Source organism: Chiloscyllium plagiosum, chromosome 43 (assembly GCF_004010195.1).
Source record: "Chiloscyllium plagiosum isolate BGI_BamShark_2017 chromosome 43, ASM401019v2, whole genome shotgun sequence".
NCBI lineage: Eukaryota > Metazoa > Chordata > Chondrichthyes > Orectolobiformes > Hemiscylliidae > Chiloscyllium > Chiloscyllium plagiosum.
Window position 1 is genome coordinate 2076337 of NC_057752.1, and position 25252 is coordinate 2101588.

At 41.6% G+C, this 25252-nt stretch overlaps 1 protein-coding gene across 1 annotated transcript in view; it reads left to right on the top strand.

Annotated features, from left to right (window-relative positions):
- The first annotated feature begins 1499 nt into the window (after positions 1–1499).
- The window catches only part of LOC122543258 (sodium channel protein type 8 subunit alpha-like), a 199539-nt gene continuing 175786 nt past the window's right edge, over positions 1500–25252 (top strand). Inside the window, exon 1 of the mRNA XM_043681730.1 lies at positions 1500–1829. Within this exon, the coding sequence (XP_043537665.1) occupies positions 1554–1829 (276 nt within the window). The 5' untranslated portion in view covers positions 1500–1553. The remainder of the gene's footprint in view (positions 1830–25252) is intronic.

Genomic DNA, 25252 nt, shown 5'->3' on the forward strand with positions numbered 1-25252 from the left:
TTGCAGGGTGACAGTTTGCTGAATTCAAACTGACGATCCAGATCTAGATTGTGTTTTTCTCTTCAATATATCATGGCACAACTGAAACTGCAATAAAAATAGTGACTTTAGGAAGGGAAGTTAAATGTGGAAGAGGTCTGACATGCTTCAGCCTCTGATGAAAGGTTTAGATTGATAATGTGTGCATATCCCAGTTTGAGCTGTCATTATGTAACATGGAAAGCGACCATTACCTTGTACACTGCAGTAGTTGGAGAGTGTACACATCATTGAAATAAGATCTTTGAACACTTGAAGTTTTACAATCATTCACCTTTCTCAAAACAAGACCACCTCTATTCTGGCAATATTCTGTCCCTTGTGCATGCTCTCATTGAATTAGACCCAGCCTGAAACAAACCCTTTGAGATCATGTAATCTACTCAAAAGAGAACTTGCTCTTTTGAAGTGGGACGCTGAAATTTAAGTTGTGGCTGAATTTTGTTTGCAAATGATCTATGCTGAAAGATTATAATCTGAATATGTAACGCTGCATTTGGAGAGGCAAAGATGAGTTAATCTGCAGATTTTTAGATGTCAAGGGTCCGTGTTAATGCATTAACGTGGTAGCTCTTTGAATTTCGAGTTTCATGGCAACAATTGTAATTGGGACATTACTGGATTCCTGCATATCTTATCTTGCTTTCACTGTGCCATTGTGCATGTTTTGCCACAATATGCAACAATAAAGAAAAGCTATTGGTCAAATTTAAAATGCAGTGTTGAAAATTTCAACACTATTTTTTGCCCACATTTCAGTGCCAATGTATTTACAGTCTCAGAGTCATAGAGATGTAGAGCACGGAAACAGACCCTTCGGTCCAACCCGTCCATGCCAACCAGATATCCTAGCCTAATCTAGTCCCACCTGCCAGCACTTGGCCCATATCCCTCCAAACCCTTCCTATTCATATACCCATCCAAATGCCTTTTAAATGTTGCAATTGTACCAGCCTCCACCACTTCCTCTGGCAGCTCATTCCATACAAGTACCACCCTCTGTGTGAAAAAGTTGTCCCTTAGGTCTCTTTTATATATTTCCCCTCTCACCCTAAACCTATGCTCTCTAGTTCTGGACTCCCCCACCCAGGGAAAAGACTTTGTCTATTCACCCTATCCATGCCCCTCATGATTTTATAAACCTCTATAAGGTCACCCCTCAGCCTCCGATGCTCCAGGGAAAATAGCCCCAGCCTGTTCAGCCTCTCCATTTAGCTCAAACCCTCCAACCCTGGCAACATTCTTGTAAATCTTTTCTGAACCCTTTCAAGTTTCGCCACATCCTTCCTATAGCAGAAGCTTTGGGGCGTTTCTGAAAAACCTGGTCAAGGGTGCAATATAAACTTTTGTTCTCATTAGTTGAAGAAAATATTTAATGGGTAGTCTCAGTGCTAAATATCAATTTTCTTTAGTTGATCTGTAATTTTATTCTTAAAGTTTCTTTGATTTTTTTTAGACAGAGCTGTCCCATCCTGGAGGCTACATAATTGAAGACATTGTTGCAGGATGAAAAGATGGCAGCGCACATGCTTGCACCGCCAGGCCCTGATAGTTTCCGCCTTTTCACCCGTGAGTCTTTGGCTATCATTGAGCAGCGGATTGCTGAGGAGAAGAAAAAAAAGCCTCCCAAGCAAGACAGCAGCCACCGAGATGATGATGATCAAAATAAGCTTAAACCAAACAGCGACCTTGAAGCAGGCAGAAGTTTGCCATTTATCTATGGCGACCCCCCTCCTAAATGCATTGCTGAACCATTGGAGGACTTGGACCCTTTTTATATAAATCAGAAAGTGAGTGCCTTGGACAACAGTTAATAGCTCTTTTTGCAGGGGCAAAGCTGTAAGATCAGATTGAAGTACCAGAAGTGTGGTTGGAAAATTAGGTTTGATATTTCCCACTTGCAAAGGTTAACAGTCATGTGCCAATAATTGTCTGAGGGGAAATAGGTCACAAGCTATAAGTTTAAGTCTACATTTTGGTCTCATGTTTCTGGTACCTTGTAAAATTGGATCATACCTCCCTCGTGGCAATTTTACAGTCTCAGCCTTGATTTGTAACTGACTTCCATTTGAAAGAGCTTTGTACATTGTCCCGAGTGCCTTGGCATAGCTGGCTTGCAACAGCCACAAACTTGCTTTGTTTTTTATTATCAATTGGGTAATGATTACAAAGTCACAATTTCCAAGCATATGCTTTTTTTCCTGGTTTTTAAAATGAGTGTTTATCTGGATTATACTGGCAGTCATGCAATGTTTTCAATATGGCTTGCACATATTAGGAAAGGGATAAGATGGATGATCATTGTAGAGTTTAGTGACTGAAATATGAATGAGACTTAAAAATTGAACCTACTATTATATCAGTGCATGACATGTCAGCCATCGTTATACCAAGACAGAGATGCCCCAATCAAAACAGGGGGTTCTTGCTAAGTTGGATGCGAGGCTTTATCACAATTAAGTCATGTTTCACGATCCCATTTTTTTTGTTTCATGTTTGCTGGTAGTAGGAATAAAATATTTTGTCTTTGAAACCATAGTTTATCCCAGCAATGATGATGGCCTCAAACATTCACTGCAAGATGAAAGTAAACAATTGGATGCATTTTCTTAAAAAAAACCCTAGTATAAGAATTGGACCTATGATGGACAAAACTGTAGCTTTTAATTATTTTGCTCATAAAAATATTTTTTACAAATTCTACAACCCATTTTAAATTAGCCCATGACATGAGGTAGGAAATTTAAAATAGGCAACAATTATCGTTGCTTCACCAATCCTCCCTTCCTAAATCCAACTCCTCCATCCCAGCTTGGTGCCTTCAGAATGGCACATTCTCTGCTACTATGCAAAAAACCCCAACCATTTTTGACTTATTAGACAACCACAGTGTTTGTCCTATTGAGTTGAAAGGATTTGAAAATTATAGTTGACAGATTGCCAACTCTTACGAATTGTTTTCTTTTTCATATAATGTCAGTTCATCAGACCTTGCCCAGGTAACCTTGTTTTCTGGTGATGTTGTCCTCCATAAAGTGCTATTACGTTGATTGGATAAAAACATGGCTTGAATTTTTTACAAATTAAAAGGGCATCAACTGAACACATTTGCTTTTTGACTTGAACCTTTTCCTGTCAGGATGTTCATGTGTTGTGCCAGTGGCTAGGACTTGAGAGAAAACCAAGTGTGGGAACAGGACTGAAGATTTGAGATTTGTTTGATATAAAATTGGAGCTAGGATTTTGTGAAAAAGTCTGTTCACTTTTACACTGTGGCATTGTAAGTGCAAGTAGAAAATGGGAATGCAAGGAATGGTATTAATACTGGGTAAGGAATATTTTCAATCTTGTTTTCAGTGGATTGAGTAGAGCAGGACCAACTCTCAGTTAGCAAACTTTATTTTCCACAAAGAATTATTTGAGGCATCAAGAGATTCTGCAGTTGTTTTGTCATTGGACCTGGATTCAAATCTACTCCAGGCTGATGGGGTGAAAGTCTCTGCTGGCTGTAAGAGTATGGATTAAAATGAATTCAGACAGTCTTAACCCAGTTCTAAGTGAGCATGGGCCTGCAGCACAAATGGCTCCTGACTTGTCAATTTGTCAGCTTGGTTCCCAGTGACAACAGATTCTTAGTACGAGGCCAGGTTCATAAATTAACTGTAGTTGTGAGTAGCCCAAGATGGAGCTTGGAGGGAATGGAATGTTATTTGCTGAGGTGCCCCTGTATTTTCTGGATTTGTCATGCCTTATTTACCCAGTAGTAGGTATGCTTGTAACTTTTTATTGGGGGAGGGTATATCATGCTGCAGCAAGCCAGGGCTCCCATATGACTCTAGTCATAAATCAGGTAGCATCAAAAAATATACTTTATTAAGAACTGAACAATCTGTGTTTTCTTCCATGCAGTTTAGTGAACCACATTCATCTGAAGTGACAGATCATCGTAAATATCATAAAGAGATATATGTACACTAGCTAGTGCCATGCAGCCCTTTCTTGTTCTCATTTGCCTGAAATATACTGAAGTCATTCAAGTGAAATTTCAAGTCGAATTCCACCTGTAGTTTTAAACTGAAGGTCCACACTAGTGGCATGAATTCTGCTCACAGTGGGTGAAGGCCCAATGTGTTTGGTGCTGCCAAGACTGAAAAGGGGTTAGCGTAAAGCTAATGGTGCGTGGTTGGTGGTAAACTTACTTATTGAGAGTTTGCAAATTTATAGAAAGAAAGGAAGACCAAGGGAACAAAGTCATTGCACAGATCGTGGGATCCAGATCCAGAGCTACAGCCACCATGAATATAGTTTTAATTTATGCTTGCCCATGCTGCTGAACTTTAAATTTAGTGAGCCAGTACTAAAGCTCAGGAAACTTGCAATAGAGTTGAATTCTTTTTTCTTCTGCATGCTATGTTGGTTGAGATGAGACAAAAAAATAACTGTCACCATTGTCACCATCAGGAAATGCCCTGTTACCTGATTTTCCCTCGAAATTTGTAAATTTCACAACAATTACAGAAGCATAGAAAATCAGAGCAGGAGTAGGCCGTTCAGCCCTATGAGCCTGCTCCAATATGATCATGACTGATCACTTAACCCAGTACTACTTCCTCTTCATACCTTTCGATCCCTTTAGCCCTAGGAACTATAACTCCTTCTTGAAATCATATGTTTTGGCCTCTACTTCTTCCTGTGGCAGAGAAGTCCACAGGCTTCCCACTCTCTGGGTGAAGACATTTCTCCTCATCTCAGTCCGAAACAGCCTACCCCAGATCCTGAGACTGTACCCTCAGTAAGGTGAGATTGTAGCTGTGTGATATCTATTGTGAAAGTATGCAGTACTCTCTTAAATGAACTTATGCTTGGAATAGAATTGCTTTTTAAAATGAATGTCTCAATTCAGTTTTTAACTAAATATGGTCCCAAGGTGGAAGATTGCTAAGTTAGCTGTGATTTTTAAGTTTGGAAAATGTCACAAATGTTGCAGCAGGAGATGCGGATCTGTGCTTGGAGTTGAGAAGCAGTATTTTAATGGCATTAAAGGGTTTTGATCTATATTCTGTGATGAAGTACCTGAGCTGGGACAGATTCTGATGCTGAGCACTTGGAATGGGATGCATTCTATTTGCTCCATAAACATCCTTCACCTTAATGCGAACTGATTCTGTTTTTTCCTGGACTGCCTTAAATCTGAAGCTTTGCAAGTTCTAACAATTATTTTGAGATGAAAGACGCACTGAGCTTGCAGGTGTCTGCCAGAGGTCAGCAAGAGGCCTTAATAGATTGGAATAAACTTGTTAATTGAACTCAATAGAAATCTCTATATGATGGAAGGTTCACCATTTTCCTTATCGGTTAGCCATAAATATGCATTTTGTTGTGCCAGAGCAAAACGTTAGATAGTTCATCGATCACAGATATATTTTTAAATAACAACTAGGTAAGTTTTCTATAGGTTTGCACATGGTCACGAGGCTTTGCATAGATTTTTGATCTAAATTTATTTGGCTTGGATTTCACCTACAATGTGGAAGTTATAGTCACAATTATAAGAACAGCAGTAAATAAGTTATGGAGGCTTGAGACTTTATCAGAATGCAACACCAAAAATGTATACTTATGTAGAATCGTTAACATAAGAAAATATCTCGAGGTGTTTCTTGGGACATTATAAAACAATAAACGTGGGGAAGGGAAATGGAAGCCCACTTTTGAATACAGAAAATTGATGGGAATGGTCAGCTTATTAGTGTCAAACCAAGTGACTATTAGGGCAGGTATCCAGAAGCTTGGTCAAAGAGGTTAGTTTTAAGGAGTGTATTAAAGGAGGAAAAGGAGGTAGAGAAGAGGAGAGTTTTAGGCAGAGAATTCCAGAGTTTGGGGTTCAGCTAAAAGCATGACCACCAATGATTGAGCAAGTAAATTGCTAGATGCTCAAGAAGCCAGAATTTGAAGAGAGCAGGGATCGCATAAAGTTGTGGTATTGGAAGCGAGGGAGAGTGTGCATGTGTGTGTGGGTATCTCTGAGTCAAGCAACATTTTGTGTTTCAAATGTAAAGTCAAAGTATCATTTTATAATGGCAGATTTCTGACGATGAAAGAAATCTGTTAGTGTATTCCTGCCAGGTCTGTATCCTTATCCCCCTTGCCACTTCTTGGCACTATCTATTTTCCTCTTGTGTGACCTAGACCTCATTTTCCCACTTTGGTTTGTTTGCTTGCTTAAGTTAACCAGTCTGACTGTTGCTTCTACTCTCAAAGCAACCCATTTTATTTCGGAAGAAGGGTCACTAGACCTGAAACACTAACTTTCCTTTCTCTTCACAGATGTTGCCTGACCTTCTGAGTTTCTCCAGCAATTTCTGTTCCTTTTTTTTTGTTCTAAGGATGCAGAATCTCTTTCTGAAGTTGTCACCGGTAGTGATTGTAATGAGGTCATCCAGGTGGACCTCATAGAATCAGAGTTCCCTGATTGGGGCTGTTAACCCGGTTCAATCAGGGAGCCCTGGCTGGCAGATATAAACAAGAATGTCAGAAGTTCTGCTCACTCTGAGAGCTGGCTCTGAGGGAGCTGGATCAGTGTCAAGGACTCTCCATGTATAGATAGAAACATATCACAGAATCCCTACTGTGTGGAAGCAGACCATTCAGCCCATCAAGTCCACACTGACCCTCCGAATAGCATCCCACCCTCACCTAATCCTGTAGCCATGTATTTCCCATGGCTAATCCACCTGGCCTGCACATTCATGGACACTATGGGCAATTTAGCATGGCAAATTCACCTGACCTGCACATCTTTGGACTGTGGGAGGAAACCAGAGCACCCGGAGGAAACCCACACAGACACAGGGAGAATGTGCAAGCTCCACACAGACAGTCGCCCAACAGTTACCACTGAGCCACCATGCAGCCCCTGTCAAACCTTTGAAAGAAACTTGTATGTTTCAATAATATCACCTTGCATTCTTCCAATTAACAAAATGTATGAATTTAATGTGCTCAATCTATCATCATAGCATTGGCCTTTGAGCTGAGGAATCAATGGGTAAATGTGAATACAGGTGCTAGTGTCTCCAGAAACCTAATTAGGTCATTGCTGTGAGAGACTGGTTACAAGTCTTGATATTAGGTATGTGTCTTACCCTGAATGCTATCCTGGATCATTTTAAATCCAAAATTATTCAGGAAGGAGGAGATGGTGATCAGCTTTTCCAGTTTGAATGAAACTTGCTCCTCATACCAGCCCGGACACCCTTGCCACGCTGACTGAGCTTGAGGAACACCATTTGAGTGAAGGCAATTGTATAGCCTCACTCAGGACATATCCTGAATGGAGGGACTCTAGGCCAGCCCACAGCAATACCCCAAAACAAAGGCAAGCCTCGGCCAAACGGTTAACATTTTCTCAAGGATCTGGGCCGGCAAACCATTGTAGTGCTTCCTGTATGGAGACTCGAGACAGCAAAAATGTCCCACTGGATCTAAATGAAATAAAAGAACTCAGAGGCCGGTATCCAGGAGAGTGCACACCCTGGAAAGCCCACCTACATCTGGTTTGGAGCAGTTAAATTGCTTAACAACATCAAAATCAGAACCAATCAAAATAAACATCTGGTTAAATAGTCACCCGGTTCTAATGGAGGTTGACACTGGCCCGACTGTATCAGTGATCACAGAACCAGTCTTTAATGGAATTCGCACTGGACTCCAATCCTTAAGTTTGTGCAGGACCTCAAATAGGCTGAGAACCTATAACGGGGAACCCTTACTGATCAAGTGGACACCTTCAGTTCCGGTCTCCTATGAGAAGCAGCTGGTTCAGTTCCCACTGATTGTAGCTAAAATGCTCGGGCCCAAGATTGATAAGGTGAAATTGGTTGAGAAAGATTCACCTTTAGTGGCTCCATGTTTTTTTCAATTAGAAAATGGCTGCCTGAGTGAAGTCCTAATTGAATACCTGGAAGTTTTTCAGGAAGGTCTAGGGACTATTAAATGAGCCAAGGACACCTTTCATGTTGACTAGGAGGCAATTCCACGATTCTGTGAGATCCACCCAGTGCCATTTGCCTTATGGGCAAAAGTAGAAGCAGAAATCAGGAGGCTGGAAAGGGAAGGAATCGTCAAACCAGTCCAGGTTATGGAATGGGCAGCACCGGTCGTACTGATTGTGAAGCCTGAGAGGTCGGTTCCCCTTTGTGAGGATTTTAAACAGATGGTAAACCATTTGTTCTCATAGTTAGATAAGTACCCAATCCCTCATGTAGAGGATTTATATGCAAAGCTGGCAGGGTGACTGTCCTTTACAAAGCTGGACATGAGGCATGCCTATCTGCAATTACAGTTAGATGAGGATTCCCAGAAGTATGCTACAATTAATACCCATAAGGGTTTGTACCTATATGCAAGACTGCCATTTGGCTCATCAGCCTGTGCAATTTTTCAGTGGATGATGGAGAACATTTTACAAGGTCTACCCCAGGTTGCCATTTATCTAGATGATGTGCTAATAACAGAGAAGACCAATAAGGAGCACTTAGACAACTTGGACATAGTCTTTCGATGTTTCTCCCAGGCGGGCATGCACCCTAGAAGAGAAAAATGTGTGTTCCAGGTACCCTAAATGAATTACTTGTGCTTCAGTGTCAACAAGACTGGGGTTACACCTGTTGGAAGATAAAGTGAGGGTGATCAAAGGTGCCCTGGCTCCCACATCTGTACCGGAGCTTAGGTCTTTCTTTGGGCTGGTGAATTATTACAGGAAACTCATACATAATCTGGCCTCCGTCTTGACACCCTTACACCTGCTAAAGCCTTGGAAATGGCTGTGTAGTCAAGCCAGGGAAGTGAAGAAACAGCTATCATCCTCTGAGGTGTTGATGCACTATGATCTCAAGCAACATCTGGCATTGATATGCGATGCCTCCCCGTACAGCACTGAGGTAGTATTACTCATACGTGGCCCAATGGAGAGGAACACCTGATAGTGTATGCATCCTGGACTTTGTCTAATGCAGAGTGTAAATGCACCAGATAGAGAAGAAAGGTTTGGCAGACATATTTAGAGTCAGGAAGTTCCACCAATTACTTTATGGACATAAATTTATCATAATAATGGACCATAAATGCCTGCTGTTTCTACTTAAAGGAGACAAGGCAGTACCAACAAAGACAAAAAGTACCTCTAGCAGCTCCCCCCACCAATTCGTGGGAATGGGCAGGTAAACCCTGGGCTCAGTTACACATCAACTATGCAGGTCCTTTCACAGGCTCAATGTTCTCAGTCATTGTAGATGCCATTCAAAGTGGTTGGACATACAAAACGTTTTTTCGGGGTGATGACGATAGAAAAACTACAGGCATCTTTTGCAATGCACAGACTGCTGGAAGTGTTGGTCACAGATAACAGGCCATCGTTTACCAGCAGGGAATTTGAGAAGATCCTAAAATCAAATAGTATTTTTCATATAAGGACAGCTCTATAACATCCAACATCCAATGGTCTGGCAGAAAGAGCACTCCAAACTTTAAAGGCAGGCTTAAAGAAACAGCCTACAACTTCACTAAGTACCAAACTGTCCCAGAGCCCCTCGTGCAACTACAAGGAGAGCTCCAGCAGGATTGCTAATGAGGAGAAGACTCCACATCAGGTTAAATCTGATCTTCCCAGACCTGGGGAGGGGGGTGAAATAGCATCAGGAATACCAATACCAGGCACAACACGTCACTAAATGAGAGAGACAGTTTACTTCAGGGAATGAAGTTTGGTCTAGGAACCACAAGGATGGCCCTGCATGGATAAGACGCATGGTTAACAAGAGATCAGGTCTATTGATATATAAAGTTTGGATAGGTGCGATAGTCTTGAACAAGCACATGTTCTATATGAAAGCTGCAAAAACACAAAAGGTGTGGAAGTAGAACACACCCAGCTCCTCAATATCCTTTCTGACTGTTCTGGACCCCATGGGTTCTCCCTCTCCATCACTGGGTACGAAAGGCGAGCTACTGTGCGTTACATGCCACCTGTATCAGAGGCAGAGTTGGAGGAATCTCACCCGGTACTAAAACATCCCATGAGGGGCTGCAAAAAAAACAAGAACTGGCCGATATCCTCAGACTCTGAGTGGGAGGGTTGTAGTGATTGCAATGAGATCAGCCAGGGAGACCTCATAGAATATGAGTTCCCTGATTGGGGCTGTTAAACTGATCCAATCAGGGAGCCCTGGCTGACCGATATAAACAGGAGTGTCTCCAACTCTATTTTGATTTAGTCCCTACCCTCCCCTTCACTGTTTTGATCACACAGCACTGCCCTTTGATGTGAAGGGCAGTGTTTGTCACTGGCCACCCGGGTGTTTTCCTATCTTCCTGGTGGTGGAAATTGAATAAAAAAAAAAAAAAAATTAACAGGAGTGTCAGAGGTTATGTTCAGTCCTGAGAGCTGGCTGTGAGGGAGCTGGATCAGAGTCAAGGACTCTCCACGTATAAATAAAGGGGACTTGGTGACGGTATGCTGGCCTCGGTGGAATTATTTCAACATTGTTTGTTTGCTTGCCTTGTTGAAGCTGTTCATTTCCTTCGGAAGTGGCTTGTTCACTGTTTATCCTCTTGAGGCTAGCCATTTCTCTCCATGGCTGTTGCACTCCTTCCTGAGATGATCTGTTTCCTTCTCTGAACTTGCCCTGGTTACAGCAGCTTTAAAGTTATTCAGTTTATTTTCTGGATCCTCCTTTTAATCCAAGTTCTCTCTCTCTCTCCCCAGGTCACCAACAAAAATCACAGAAAAATTGACTTCCTTTGAACCAAAAGTAGTCATTCTATTAGTTCTTGGTAAAATTTCTGTCCTTAAATAAGATCTGTGTGGACGCAGTGCTTTCTTTTTGCATCTGCAGTCCTCACTATCTCCAAGTTGCTTTTGCATGAATCCATGACCATGGCATGTGTTGGTGTAGTAGTAATGTCACTGGGCCTGTAATACGCCTCAGGCTAATGTTCTGGAGATATAGGTTTGAATCCCATCTTAGCAGATGGTGGAATTTGAATTCAGTAAATGTAAAAGCTGGTCTAATGGTAACCATGTTGGTTGTTGTAAAAACCCATCTGGTTCGCTGATGCCCTTCAAGGAATGGAAGCTACTGTCCTTACCTGGTCTGGCCTACATGTCACTCCATATCCACAGCAATATGGTTGACTCTTAACTGCCCTCTGAGCAATTCAGGGTGGGCAATAAATGCTGGCCTAGCCAGTGATGCCCACATCCCATGAATGAATTAAAAACAAATCTATTTACACGAATGAGGAAATCCCTTGGATGGGCCAGCTCTGATTATGTAATTGTTACCAACAACATCTTTAATGTAAAAGAACATTGGCGAAAGATATTACAAAAATATACTCAAGTATAATGAGCATGTAAGAATCTCCATTCACTTGACAAACCTGGTCTCACAATGGATGTCTAAGAGAATGTCTGGTTTTAATATGTTCCTCAAGTTGTATTTGCAGGCTGTAATTTGAGAGCACATTGTATTGAAATACATCCATGTCCAGCATGAATTGTGACTCCCCTCTTCTCTAAATGATAAACAGTGCAGGCCCATACAATGACCTAAAACGGCCTGGTCAAGCTCAATTGGCTCAGCATGAGGATTGAATGTGGGATCTGGCTGGTCAGTGTTGTTTAACTGTTTGCTGCACACGCTCATGCCAGCTGAAGAGATGCCATTAGTCTTGTTGCAATACAGAATGTATTTTGGATGATTGTCATTGTTACGTGGAGGGGAAATTGGAAAGTACGCTTTTTGTTACAGAAAGCTAGTAGGAAACATTGGAATCAAATTGTCATAAAAACCACAAGTGCTGGAGAAACTCAGCAGGTTTGACAGCATCTGTGCAGAGAAAAACAGAGTTAACGTTTCAAGGCCAGTGCAACCCTCCTGCACAACTTCTAAATTTGTCTTGTTTTCAAATGTCCATAATTGGAAGTTTTAAAATATGAACAATGGTTATATATACAAACCTTGATGTAGACGAGTGTAATCTCATTCATTATGGTTACCTTTATTTTAACCTTTGGATTTAGAAAGAACACAGTGGAAAGCAGTTGGATAGTGAAATATATATAAAGGGAGGGCAAGTCCTGCAGTAATGTCATTTGATGATTTATGAAGCCTTTTACATAGTCAGCTGTTTTGGATAGAGTGGTACAGACTATCAGATTCTGAAAGTGCCCCAAGATACTTAAGGTGCAGCCTGACTGTCCAAGTAGATGTTCTCTCAATGTTTTGACCAACATTCCTCCCTGAAACAACACCATCAAAAGCAAACAATAGTTTGTTTCGTTGCTATTGGTGTGACCTTGCTGTGTATGGAGCAGTTGCCAGGTGACTTGACAAAACGAGTGGCAGCACTTCAGAGAAGCTCATTCTGAAGTGCTTCTTGTGCACTCTAACTTATTTATGCCCGAAACGTCGATTCTCCTGCTCCTTGGATGCTGCCTGACCTGCTGCCCTTTTCCAGAAACACATTTTTCAGCACTATAACTTAAGGAAGATTTGTTATGGCGCTATATAAATCCTAGTCCTTTACTAGCAAAATCCTATTCAGCCTTGGTATTGAACGAAGAGAGATGCAGAAAAAATTGACTGGCAGGTTTGCTGGCAAAACAACATTTGCCATTTAGTCCTGCAGATTTACTGTAATCGTTGACAGCCATCTTTGGGCAGGCAGTGTTCAGATTTTGCTCCAATAATATGGTCTTTTAATTTTGTTTCCTGAGGCCGCAACCTGTTTATTTAGTGCAACTTCATGTGGGAACTGTGAAATTGTTAGATCAAAGTATCATTTCAGTTTCCGTACATTTTGAGATCATCTAAGCTGACATAGGTCAGCTCTTTTTGACAATAATTTGAATACATAGATATTCTTTCATCAGTTAGGTAATCCTATTTGTTCTCATTAATGTTTTATTGCATTTGTGACTTATTTAATGAGATGATCTCAGAAAGTGAAATGACAAAAGGCATCTACGTTTATCTAATATTTTTAGAACCCTTTTTAGTATGTGTGGGATCAAATCTGGCCAGTACGTTCAGACAGAAATTGATATTTTTTTTAATTATAAGAGGTTGAAGCCCAGAATGTATTAAAAAATACCAAATTATTAATGACAATCTTGTACTCAAAATGGTTTTCAATTTTTTATGTTTTGCTTGCGCCAGGCTAATAATAATATTTTTGAACAATCGTTTTACTCCAATACAAATGGTGGACAAAAACACACAGGACCATCTGTGTAGTAAGCTGGAAATTGTATCTGTGTACAAGGTACTCACTCACAACATATCACCGGCCAGACAGCTGATTTTGCAGACTGCCTTTCTGCCTGTCATTGTTTGAACTCAGCTTGATTTCTCTGCCTGCCCAGAATTGCCTTTCATTTATGATCTCTTTCCTTTAATTCTTTGTTTTCAATCTTATCGCTCTTCCTTCCACCTGTTCCCCTTTCTCTCATCCATCTTTCTTTTTTGCTATTGTCTTCCTTTCTTCCACTTAGGTTTTTTCTTGTGATGCCCTTCTCTGCCACACCCTCACTTGCTATGCCCCCAATGTCTATCGAGTGCCTATCAACCTCTTCTGTGTCTTTCCTTGCTGTAACTTTCCCTGCTGTGACCTCTACGTCGCAAGGGCCTGTCCTCAATCTTTCTTTCTCTCTCTCTTCTCTTTTCTTCTCTTGTCATTCTTCTCTTGTCTTTTTTCTCCTCTCTTCTCATTCTCTCTCCTTTCTTCTCTTTCCTTCTCTTGTCTCTCCTCCCTTCTTTCGTCTCACTCTTGACAGGTTCAGACAGCATTACCATGGATTTACGAAGGGGAAGTTGTACTTGACAAATCTGCTGGAATTCTTTTAAGGATGTAACTCATGGAGTTGATGAGGGGAGCCATTGGATATAGTTTACTTGGACTTTCAGAGGCTTTTGATAAGGTCCACCATAAGAGATTGGGGACAGTGTACTGACATAGATAGAGAACTGGTTGGAAGATAGGAAACAGCGTCAGAATGAATGGGTCTTTTTCTGAGTGGCAACCAGTTAGGGTCTCCTGCATTTATTTCAGATTTCCAGTATTCACAGCCGTTTGCTTTTGCAAAACATTTTCCTATAGTGGCTCTCTCCTTGAGCAACTTAAAAGTGATCCTACTGCCCTACTTTCCCTCCCAATTCCTATTTTGATCATCTGCTTTAAACAATTATTTATTTTTCCCTTAAAACATGCACCAATGAGTTGAAAGATGAACTGGGATGCAGTTGTAGAGAAACTGAATTGTAGAGAAGCAATGGAATGTTTCTTAAAAAGAAACAAAGGTGTGCAAAGTATTTTTTATTGAAAAAGAAAATTGCTTTATTAAGAACACAAGATTGTAGAATTTCTCAGCAGGAATGAGGACATTGAAAGACAAAGGTAGACTAAAGAAAATTGGGATTCTGTTACAACCCTGCAGATTATGGGGTGAATTGATATTTAATTTGATGATTGGCAATATAGTGGAATGAAAGTGGATAGACTGTTTCCAGTGGTTGAGAGATACAGAATAAGAGACAAGATGAATTGAGCTTAAAAATGTTTGCATAGGTGGTTGTGAGACTGTGAGACACTCTTGCTGAGACCAGAGGTAAGGAGGAAGCTGTCAACATTCGAAACTAGTTTGAGGAGGTGGCTAGGTTAAGGTAATAAACGGTTTGGGAACATGCCACATTATAGGAAAGATGTGAACACATTGGAGAGAGAGGGCAGGAGGGATTTACCAGAATGGTTCCAGAGATGAGAAACTTCAGAGAGGAGGAGAGATTGAAGAGGTTGGGACTGTTCTCCTTGGGGAGAAGAAGGCTGAGAGGGAGATCTGAGAGAGGGTTTCAACATCATGGGGGGAGGGGGCTGGACAGAGTAGATCGGGAGAAGCTGATCCCACATGGAAAAGGGACAAGAATGAGGGGGACAGAGATTGAAGGGGATGTGCAAATGAAGCAAGGGTGAAGTGAGAAAATACTTCTTAACTCAGCAAATAGTTAGGGTCTGGAATGCACTTCCTGGAAATAGGGTGGAGGCAAGTTCGATTGGAGGCATTCAAGGAGGCATTGGATGGTTATTTGGATAGAAATGGTGTGAAAGGCATGGGGAAAAGGCAGGAGATTGGCACTTGGAAATGACATTCACTTGAAGAGCTGGTGCAAGCATGATGGGCTGAATGGCCTCCTTCTGTACTAACAATTCTATGATGACAGGCAAGTATGATTAAAATTATCTACTCAAAGTTTGTGCGAAGATTTGTAGCTTGGGTGCTCGTTGTTGTGGTTCTGTTCGCCGAGCTGGGAAATTGTGTTGCAGATGTTTCGTCCCCTGTCTAGGTGACATCCTCAGTGCTTGGGAGCCTCCTGTGAAGCACTTCTGTGATAATTTCTCCGGCATTTGTAGTGGTTTGAATCTGCCGCTTCCGATTGTCAGTTCCAGCTGACAGCTGCAGTAGTCGGTATATTGGGTCCAGGTCGATGTGCTTATTGATTGAATCAGTGGAATTCCCTGGCTGTTCTCTGTTTGGCTTGTCCTATAATAGTAGTGTTGTCCCAGTCAAACTCATGTTGCTTGTCAACACAGGACAACACTACTATTATAGGACAAGCCAAACAGAGAACAGCGAGGGAATTCCTAGAGGCATGGCACTCATCCACTGATTCAATCACTGCAGTGGACAGCTGGAACTGACAACCGGAAGCGGCAGATTCAAACCACTACAAATGCCGGAGGAAAGATCACAGAAGTGCTTCACAGGAGGCTCCCAAGCACTGAGGATGTCACCTAGACAGGGGACGAAACGTCTGCAACACAATTTCCCAGCTCGGCGAACAGAACCACAACATTATCTGCTCACCTGGAAAGTAAAGGTTGACACAGATTAGTTGAGCTTTTGGCTTGCAATGGTGTCATAACTTCTTTGTATTTCTATGCAAACATCTGTAGCCCAAAACTGGTCATAATTGTCTTAAACAGACAATCTCATTCAGATGTCTCAAGGTGATTGGCTTTGGAAATTGGGACACAGTGAACTAGTGGCTGGTTTTATGAGGTTAAACCTAATCACCTTGTTCACGATAAGGGAATTTAATTATCCCTTGGGAAGTGATTGTTGGTAAAGCTGAAGAGAAAAGTAATCTTTTCTCCTAAACCACACTTCACCTATCTTCTTGAATTGGCGGTGCCGGTGTTGGACTGGGGTGGATGAAGTTAAAAATCACACAACACCAAGTTATAGTCCAACAGGTTTAATTGGGAGTGCTAGCTAGTGCTTCCAAATAAACCTGTTGGACTATAGCCTGGTGTTGTGTGACTTTTAACTTTATCTTCATGAACTAATGTTTGACTGAAAATGTTAATTGAAGAGAGGATGGCCTCAATTATTATATTGGCATGGAAATTAGAATTACTTTGATTTCCTGGTGACCTCTCATTTGTGGCACTCTCTCCTCTAGTGTAAGTTGAAAATGTAGTGCCATATCAAGGGAGTGCTGCACTGTTAGTGGTGCTATTTTTCAGCTGTGATGCTATTCAGTTAGATGTAAATTATCGTGGACTGTATTTCTCCTTCAAACACCACCAACAGAAATCGATTATTTGGTCATTTATTCATTTGTTGTCAGTGGGAGCTTGCTGTATGCAAATACATTGTCACACTTACCTGTGTAATGACATTTCAAAATCATTTCATTGGCATAAAGGATCGGGGATGTCTTGAGAATGTAATAAGGCTATATCAAAATGCATGTTCTTGTTCTCTTCTTGCTGCACTGTCAAACTTGGCTGTAAAGTATCTGCAACAGGGGGAGAAAGATGGTTTATTGGCAATATCTCCTGATAGTGAGTTGGGACAGATCTCTAAGATTCTGGATCAATGGTGCTGGAAGAGCACAGCAATTCAGGCAGCATCGAGGAGCTTCAGCAAAATTGACGTTTCGGGCAAAAGCCCTTCATCAGGAATAAAGGCAGGAGAGCCGGCTCTCTGCCTTTATTCCTGATGAAGGGCTTTTGCCCGAAACGTCGATTTTGCTGAAGCTCCTCGATGCTGCCTGAATTGCTGTGCTCTTCCAGCACCATTGATCCAGAACCTGGTTTCCAGCATCTGCAGTCATTGTTTGGACCCCCCAGAGATCTCTAAGAAGCAAGTGAGCAAAAAGAAATAGAGTTCTGCAGCAGTGATGTTCATCTAGACGCAGCATCATTGCTAGAGTTTATTTGGACAAAGTTCTGTTGAGTGAGAAGAAGTCTGAGCTGACCCCAATCCACACACGTTTTGGTTTTAAAGGAAGCAGGACAGCGGGTGCATGGCCCACTAATCCACACTCATGAGGCAATTCAGTCAATTTGGAGCAGATGTTCATTTTCACATGGATTCTACTATTAGCCACTGTCAGCCATTTTTTTTCAAGTCTTTGGGAAACCAGGCGAGTAAAGAGAGGTGAGGAAAACTAGATCTATATGATGGTAAGTGCCTTTGCAGCACTCCTTGTGGGCTGGCTCCTCTTCCCTCCTTTTGCTTCTTGCACCATTATCATCCCTCTTTGGGCCCACACCATCATTTATTTTGTCTTCAACCCTAGAACTTTGCTTTTATTGTGTTGCTGCACTTGCCCTGACTCTGCACTTGCTTAAAAACTGTTTTATCTCTGACTTTCACCACTTTGGATGAAGGATTACAGACTTGAAACATGAGCTCTGTTTCTCTTTCTCGGCAAATGCTCCCGGCCTGCTAAACATGTCAGCATTTTCTGTTGGTTTTTAATACTTCTTGACTCCACATTCTAGTTCTCCTGCCCAGAGTGCCCCTCCCAGCCAACAGAACATGAATGTTTCAGAGAATACTTCTAAGCATTTAAGTCAACATGTTGAGTTTGAAAGGTTTGAAATTTTCCATTTGGGGGCAACTCAGTCTTTGGATTTCTGGTTTGATTCTGGTCTCTGAGATATGTTGAAACCAATGAACAATTGCACTAAGGGTACATTATAAATACCCTGTTTTATTAAACCAAGTTCAATTGGATTCAACTTTCACATTTCTTTGTTGTACAAATTATGCATTTAAAAAGATACACAGTTTAACATCACAATTGTCCCCTATATCTATCAAACTAATGCAAAAAGCAAAATTGTGCAAATGTTGGAAGTCAGAAATAAAAGCAAAATGCTGGAAATACTCAGCTGGCCAGGCAGTACCTATTCAAAGAGAGAAAGAGAGACAGAAAAACAGCTGCTAACATTTGTTTTCAGCATGTACAGGGTGTGGCTGGTGAGGATGGGAGGAAACAAAAAATGAAAGATGTTCAAAAGGTGGAAGAGATTAAACAGCATGGATAAAGAGTGGAGATGGAAAAAGCACAGCAGCTCAAACAGCATCAGAGGAGAAGGGCGGTCAATGTTGCAGGTTGGAACATCGACCCCCCTCCGCCTCTGACGCTGCCTGACCTGCTGTGCTTTTTCCAGCTCCACTCTTCATCCACGCTGACTCTTCAGCATCTGCAGTTCTCACTATCTCCAAGTGATTAAATGGCAAAGGTATGATGGTGTGAGGCAAAATGAAGAAACTCAGCAGATCTGGTAGCAGCTGAGGAGAGAAACAGTTCAAACCCAATATCACTCAGAATGATTGTGAATGGTACAGGAACAAGAAGCAAAAAGAGATGAAAGGTTCTTGTGAGTAGAGATTGAGCAGTTTAGGCCCATACTCTCTGGACTTTAGAAGGATGAGAGGAGATTTAATTTAAGTATAGAAGATTCTAAAAGGGGTTGACAAAGTAGACGTAGAGAGGATGTTTCCTCATGTGGGGCAATCGAGAAGAAGGGGTCATCATGTTAGGATAAGAGGTCGCAGATTTAAAATAGAGATGAGGAGAAATGACTTCTCTCAATGAGTTGTGAATCTGTGAAATTCACTCCCATGAAAGTGTGGTGGATACTAGACATTGGGTAAATTTAAGGAGGAGATTGACAGATTTTTAATTAGTATTGGGTTAAAAGAGAGTGGGCAGGAAAATGTAGTTGAGGCTGAGATGGGGTCGGCCCTGATTGTATTAAATGACAGAGCGTGCTAAAGGAGCTGAATGGCCTATTCCTGCTCCTAGTTCTTAGGTTCGATAGAATTAACAGAACTTGCTGTTCCTGTTTTTAAAAAAGAAAATGGAAATAGAGGTTATGATTTTAAAATTGTTAAACCCTGTATTGAATCCAGAAGGCTGTATAGTGTCTAGTTGAAAGATGAGATGCTGTCCCTCAGGTTTGTGTTGAGCCTGAGTGCAACAGTGCAGAGGCTGAGGGCAAAGAGGTCACCGTGGGAAGAGGTGGAGGATTAATGATAGACAGTGGGAGACTCCGCATCAGGCTTGTGAACTTCATGGACATAATCGACAAAGCAGAGAAGATTGCATTGCCAATAGCAAGTGCAGATATGTTATATTGAGACAAATATATCTAAATTGCTGATTCATCTGAAAAAGGCATTGGCACCCTGGAAGAAAGAGTAGATAGGGTGTGGTGCTGGGAAGGCTTCTGCCCAAAACATTGACTCTCCTGCTCCTCAGATGCTGACTGACCTGCTGTTCTTTATCCACTGCCACACTCTATCTTCTCTGGGTCTCCAGCATCTGCAGTCCTCACTATACCCTGGAAGAAAGAACTTAAAGCTACAGGTGTTTCACCTGTTGTGCTTGCTTGGGAATATAATGTGGGAGCAGGTTAAGAGGGTTATTGAGGATCAGAAGAGAGAATGGTCTCTCGAGAAAGGCAGAAAGGGGAAGGGAAGATGTGTTTGGTGATGGAGTTCTGAAAAATGATGGAGGCTGATCTCTCAAATGTGGAGGTTTGGAGGGTGGAAAATGAGGACAAGGGGAAATCTTGTTGTGGCTCTATGGGAAGGGGAAGGGGGTTAGAGCAGGAACTTGTCAATTAGGATGAATTTGGGTTGAGGGCTCTGTCAAACATGGTGGAGGAGAATCCTCGGTTGGGGCAAATGCAGACATATTGGGAGAGCTATTATGAAAGGTGGCATCGTTAGAACAGAGACTGTCCAGACAGAGAAACTAGGCTTTGCAGGAAGCACACTGGAAGGAGGTGTAGTCTTACTAACTGAGAGACAAAGATAAAAATCACACAACACCAGTTTATCGTCCAACAGGTTTATTTGGAAGCACTAGCTTTCGAGGTGCTGCCTCTTCTTCGGCGTCTTGAGAGCAAGTCTTCCAATTAAACCTGTTGGACCATAATCTGGTGTTATGTGATTTTTAACTTTGTCCACCCCAGTCCAACACCGGCATCTCCAAATAATAACTGAGAGATGGTGGGCTTATTGTAAATATTGCTTGCCAGCCGATCTGCAGAACTGGAGACAGAAGTTGAGGGAGAGGAGGAAGGATACAGAGGTGGACCATGTGAAAGTGAAAGAGGGATGGAAGTTTAAAGCAAAGTTCATAACATTTTCCATCTACGAGGGAGGGCCACTGAATAGGCTTGAAAGAAACCCTTTAGATGGGTTCCCATAGTGACAATAAGTGGAAGGGACTGGACAAGGTGAGAAGAAAATATAGTCAAGAAAGGAAGAAATCCACTCAGTGGGACAGGAGCAGGTCGAAATAATGGATTGATCAGGGCTGTCCTGTTTGTGGATCTTGAGAAGAAGGTGGAAGTGGGATGTGTGAGGTTATTGGACCATAAGGTGGGGATGGAAATGAGTTCAATGACATTCTGGTTTGATGTTCAGTAGAGGCATCATGGTCCAGGGGAAGGTGAGAGGATGTGTCAGTTGGCATTCAATCACTGCAAGGTAGAGATTGATTTGCCAAATCACAACAGCGCTAACCTTGCCACGTGATATGATGGTGATGTTTGGGTTCAACCCCTGAGAGCGCGGACTGCAGCAAGATGATCATTGTCTTGCTGGCAGTTCCTATGAATAGAGCTGGTCATAGAATCATATAGTACAGAAGAGGCCCTTCAGCCCATCAAGTCTATACCACCAAAAATATACTCCCTACACTAGTCCCACTTTTCTTTACTAGGGCTACAGCCTTGAATGATATAACATTTAAAGTGCCTCATCCAAGTATTTTTCAAAGGTTGTGAAGTTTCCTGCCTCAACTACCCTCCAGCACCGTGGGGAAACACCTTTTCCTCAAAATCCCCTCTAAACCTCCTGTTTTTCACTTGAACTGGTGTGCCTTTATTCTCTTATCTGTTGACTGAGGGTAACAGCTGCTTTCTATTCACATTGTGCATGCCCCTCATAATCTCATACACCTCAATCAGGTCCCCCTTCAACCAATTTAGTGAGGGATATAATGTGGGAGCAGGGCTAGTGGGTGATTGAGGATCTGGAGGAAAGAATGGTCTCTCTCGGGAGGCAGAAAGGAGAAAGGAAGATGATGGAGTTCTGAAAAATATGAAGGCTGATGGAGGTTTAAATGAAAATTCTAGCGGAAGGGTCCACTGTGTGGTTGGGGATGATGTGGAGAAAAGGGGCTGCGAGAAACTCCTGGCCAAAGAAAGTGGCTGTGGAGGCAAAGGTGATAGAAGAGTGCAGTGTTGTGTCAAACTCCAAAACTATCGAGGTGGGGGTGGAAGAGTGCTGACAGTGAGTCATTGCTACAGAAGAGAGAAGCTGAGCATGCTAATGGTGACATGTTGGTATTAAGTATCATTTAGCACCTGACTAATATAGTCTGTTGTAGAATCATTGACTTCAAATAGTGCACTCCATACAGCAATGGCAGTTGCCAAAAGAAGGGAAGCAGAGAAAAAAAACAAAGGAACTTGACACCTCATGACTTGAGGATGTCTCAGAACTCCACTCATTTCTCCTTCTTATCTATGGACCTTTCAGTATTTCTCTAAGTCTTTAATGAACTCTTCTTTGTGTTGCAATTGACTCTGTTTCTCAATAGCCACTTGTGGTAATTTATCCAGCATCTTTCTCACCCTTCACATGAAAACGTTCCTTCAGATCCTTCCCTCCCAGGCCTTGTGCTTCTCCTACTAGCCTTAACTGGTCTACCCTTTGTCACCACGTTTTGTTACCACATTTCTTCTCCAGCTGAAAATACTCCCTTTATTTTTAATCCAGTCCTCTGTTTTCTCCCTGGTGAACTACTAATGATTCTCTGCAGCAATTTTCCCATATCCTTAGTATTATTTCTATAAAGGTATTTCCAAAACTGCATATAATACTGTGCCCTAACCAGTATCTTGAATAGATTACTTCCTTGGTTTTGTATTCCACATTCCTACTTATAAACTGGAATCCCATTGGTGTTTTTAACATTTTCCCTCCACCTACATTTCTGTTTTTGACAATCTATATATCTCTCCTTACAACAAACCACAATTTCAATCTGTTTATGCATGTGGTCTCTCCACTCTAATACCATTTACGTTTAGCATGTCTAGAATGTATCCTCGTTTGCAAAACATACTCCATTTATCTGGGCTGAATTACATTTGCTGCATTCTCTGCCCACTCATCTATAGTCTCCTTCAGAGTTTGAGATGCCTCTCAATTTACTGTTATTCCCTCATGCACATCTTCAAATCTTTTATGTATGTGAAAGACAGAAAAGGGCACAACCATAAATCCCTGGGGCACATCGCTATTATCTAAGTCACCAACTAAGTAGCTGCCTCATACCTATGCAGTGCTGTCACCCATCTTTTATACGATGAGCCTTAACTGTTTTAAGGTCCACTTACATGAATACAACACTGTGCATTAATCATTGCATGTTTTTGCCCCTCCATTAAATTGTATGACTGGTTATTGATATCTGGCAAAAGAACATGCTTGTGTGTTCCTGCTTATTTGCTCCAGTACTGAAAGTTCATGGGATGTGGGAGTCACAGGCTAGGCCAACATTTATTGCCAAGAAGACTGTTAAGAGTCAACCCCATTGCTGTGGGTCTGGAATTATATGTAGCCTAGATAAGGTGAGAGTGGCAGATTTCCTCCTTTGAAAGATGTTAGTAAACCTAATGTGTTTTTACGACAATTGACAATGGTTACCATTAGGCATGCTTTTCATTTCAGATTTTTGATGAAGTTCAAATTTCACCATCTACCATGGTGGGATTTGAATCCATGTTCCTCAGTGCATTAGCCAGAGGTTCTGGATAACTGGTCCAGTGGCATCAATACTTCACTGAATCACAGAATTGTTACGACACAGAGGAGGCTGTAATGCTTTGATTGTGCCTGCACCTGCACCCCACATCATTGGGGTGGGAAGTTAAAATGTTAAAAATTCCACATCTGAATCCAAACCACCCGGGAATCCGGTTTTAATGATGGTAGAACGTAGCATTTAGTCTGAGAGTGAGAAGCTTTGCTAAACTTAAATAAGGGTAATTACAAAGAAATGAGCTTGTTGATGTAGACTGGGAAAGAGGTTTAGCAGAAAAGGCAGTTGAGGAACAATGGCAGACGTTTCAGAAATCAGTTCAAGTTTCACAGCTAAGACATATCCCAGTGAGGAAGAAGGATTCTAGGACGGAGATAAGCCAATCATCACTAACCAGGGCTGTTGATAATTCTAATTGTAAGAAAAAAACATGCAGTATGGAAAGATTAGTGCTAAGCCATAGATTGAGAAAGTTTTATAAAACAACAAAAGATCAACCAAATCAAAAGGGTGAAAATAAATGTTGCGGGTAAACTAGCCAGAATTATAAAAAGAGATAGGAAGAGCTTCTTCATAATATATGGAAGAGTTACCATCAGCTCACTAGAGAATGAGGCTGGGGAAATAATAATGGGAACCATACAGTTAGGTAATAGGGAAAACCAACAGAATGTTAACCTTTATTTCAAAAGTAATGGAGTATAAAATAGGGAGATCTAGCTAAACTTATACAAGGCACTAGTTAGGCCACACCTGGAATACTGTGAACAGTTTTGGGATATTGTTATTTTCTTTTTTTAATCTATCTGTCTATCTATGTCTGTCTATCTGAGGAAAGGTAGACTGGTATTGGAGACAGTCCAGAGAAGGTTCATTCAGCTGATCCCGGGTATGGAGGAGAGATGGAGCAGATTGGGTCTGTACTCATTGGAATTTTGATGAATGAGAAGCAACCTGATTGGGGCATGCAAAATTCTTAGGGGACTTATGCATAATGCAGAAAGGTTGTTTCCCCTTTTGGAAGAGTCGAGGATCAGAGGGCATAATCTCAGAGTAAGGGATCACTCGTTTCAGACAGGGATGAGGAGGAATTGTTTTCTCTGAGGGGACTGAATTTTTGGCATTTATTGAGGCTGCGTCTATTAAATATATTCAGAGTCAAAATAGACAGATTTTTAATCAGTAAGGGAATCAAGGATTATAGGGAAAAGGCAGGAAATTGGAGTTGGGGATTATCAGATCATCCATGATCTCATCAAATGACTGAGCAGACTTGATGGGCCGAATGGCCTGCTCTGCTCCAGTGCTGCTGCTAGAATAAGGACAGTGACAATAGTATTCAATCCATGAATGATATTCTTAATTTGATCATACATGAGTGAAAGTAGCAAAGGAGCATCTATAATGTCATACCCCAGCAAGATTCATGTCTTCAGTCATTCGGGAGCTGAGACTTATTGAGTTAGTCAGCTAGTAGACATGTAGATAAAAGCAAAATGCTGCTGATGTTGGAGATCTGACATAAAAACATAGTGCTGGAGGAATCAGCAGGTCAGGCAGCATCTCTGGAGAGAGAAACAGTTAATGTTTCAAGTCTTGTAAGATAGTGGACCGCGAAGAGGGTTACCTCAGATTACAACAGGATCTGGACCAGATGGGCCAGTGGGCTGAGAAGTGGCAGATGGAGTTTAATTCAGATAAATGCGAGGTGCTGCATTTTGGGAAAGCAAATCTTAGCAGGATTTATACACTTAATGGTAAAGTCTAGGGAGTGTTGCTGAACAAAGAGACCTTGGAGTGCAGGTTCATAGCTCCTTGAAAGTGGGGTCACAGATAGATAGGTTAGTGAAGAAGGTGTTTGGTATGCCTTCCTTTATTGGTGAGAGTATTGAGTACAGGAGTTGGGAGGTCATGTTGCAGCTGTACAGGACATTGGTTAGGCCACTGTTGGAATATTGCGTGCAATTCTGGTCTCCTTCCTTTCGGAAATATGTTGTGAAACTTGAAAG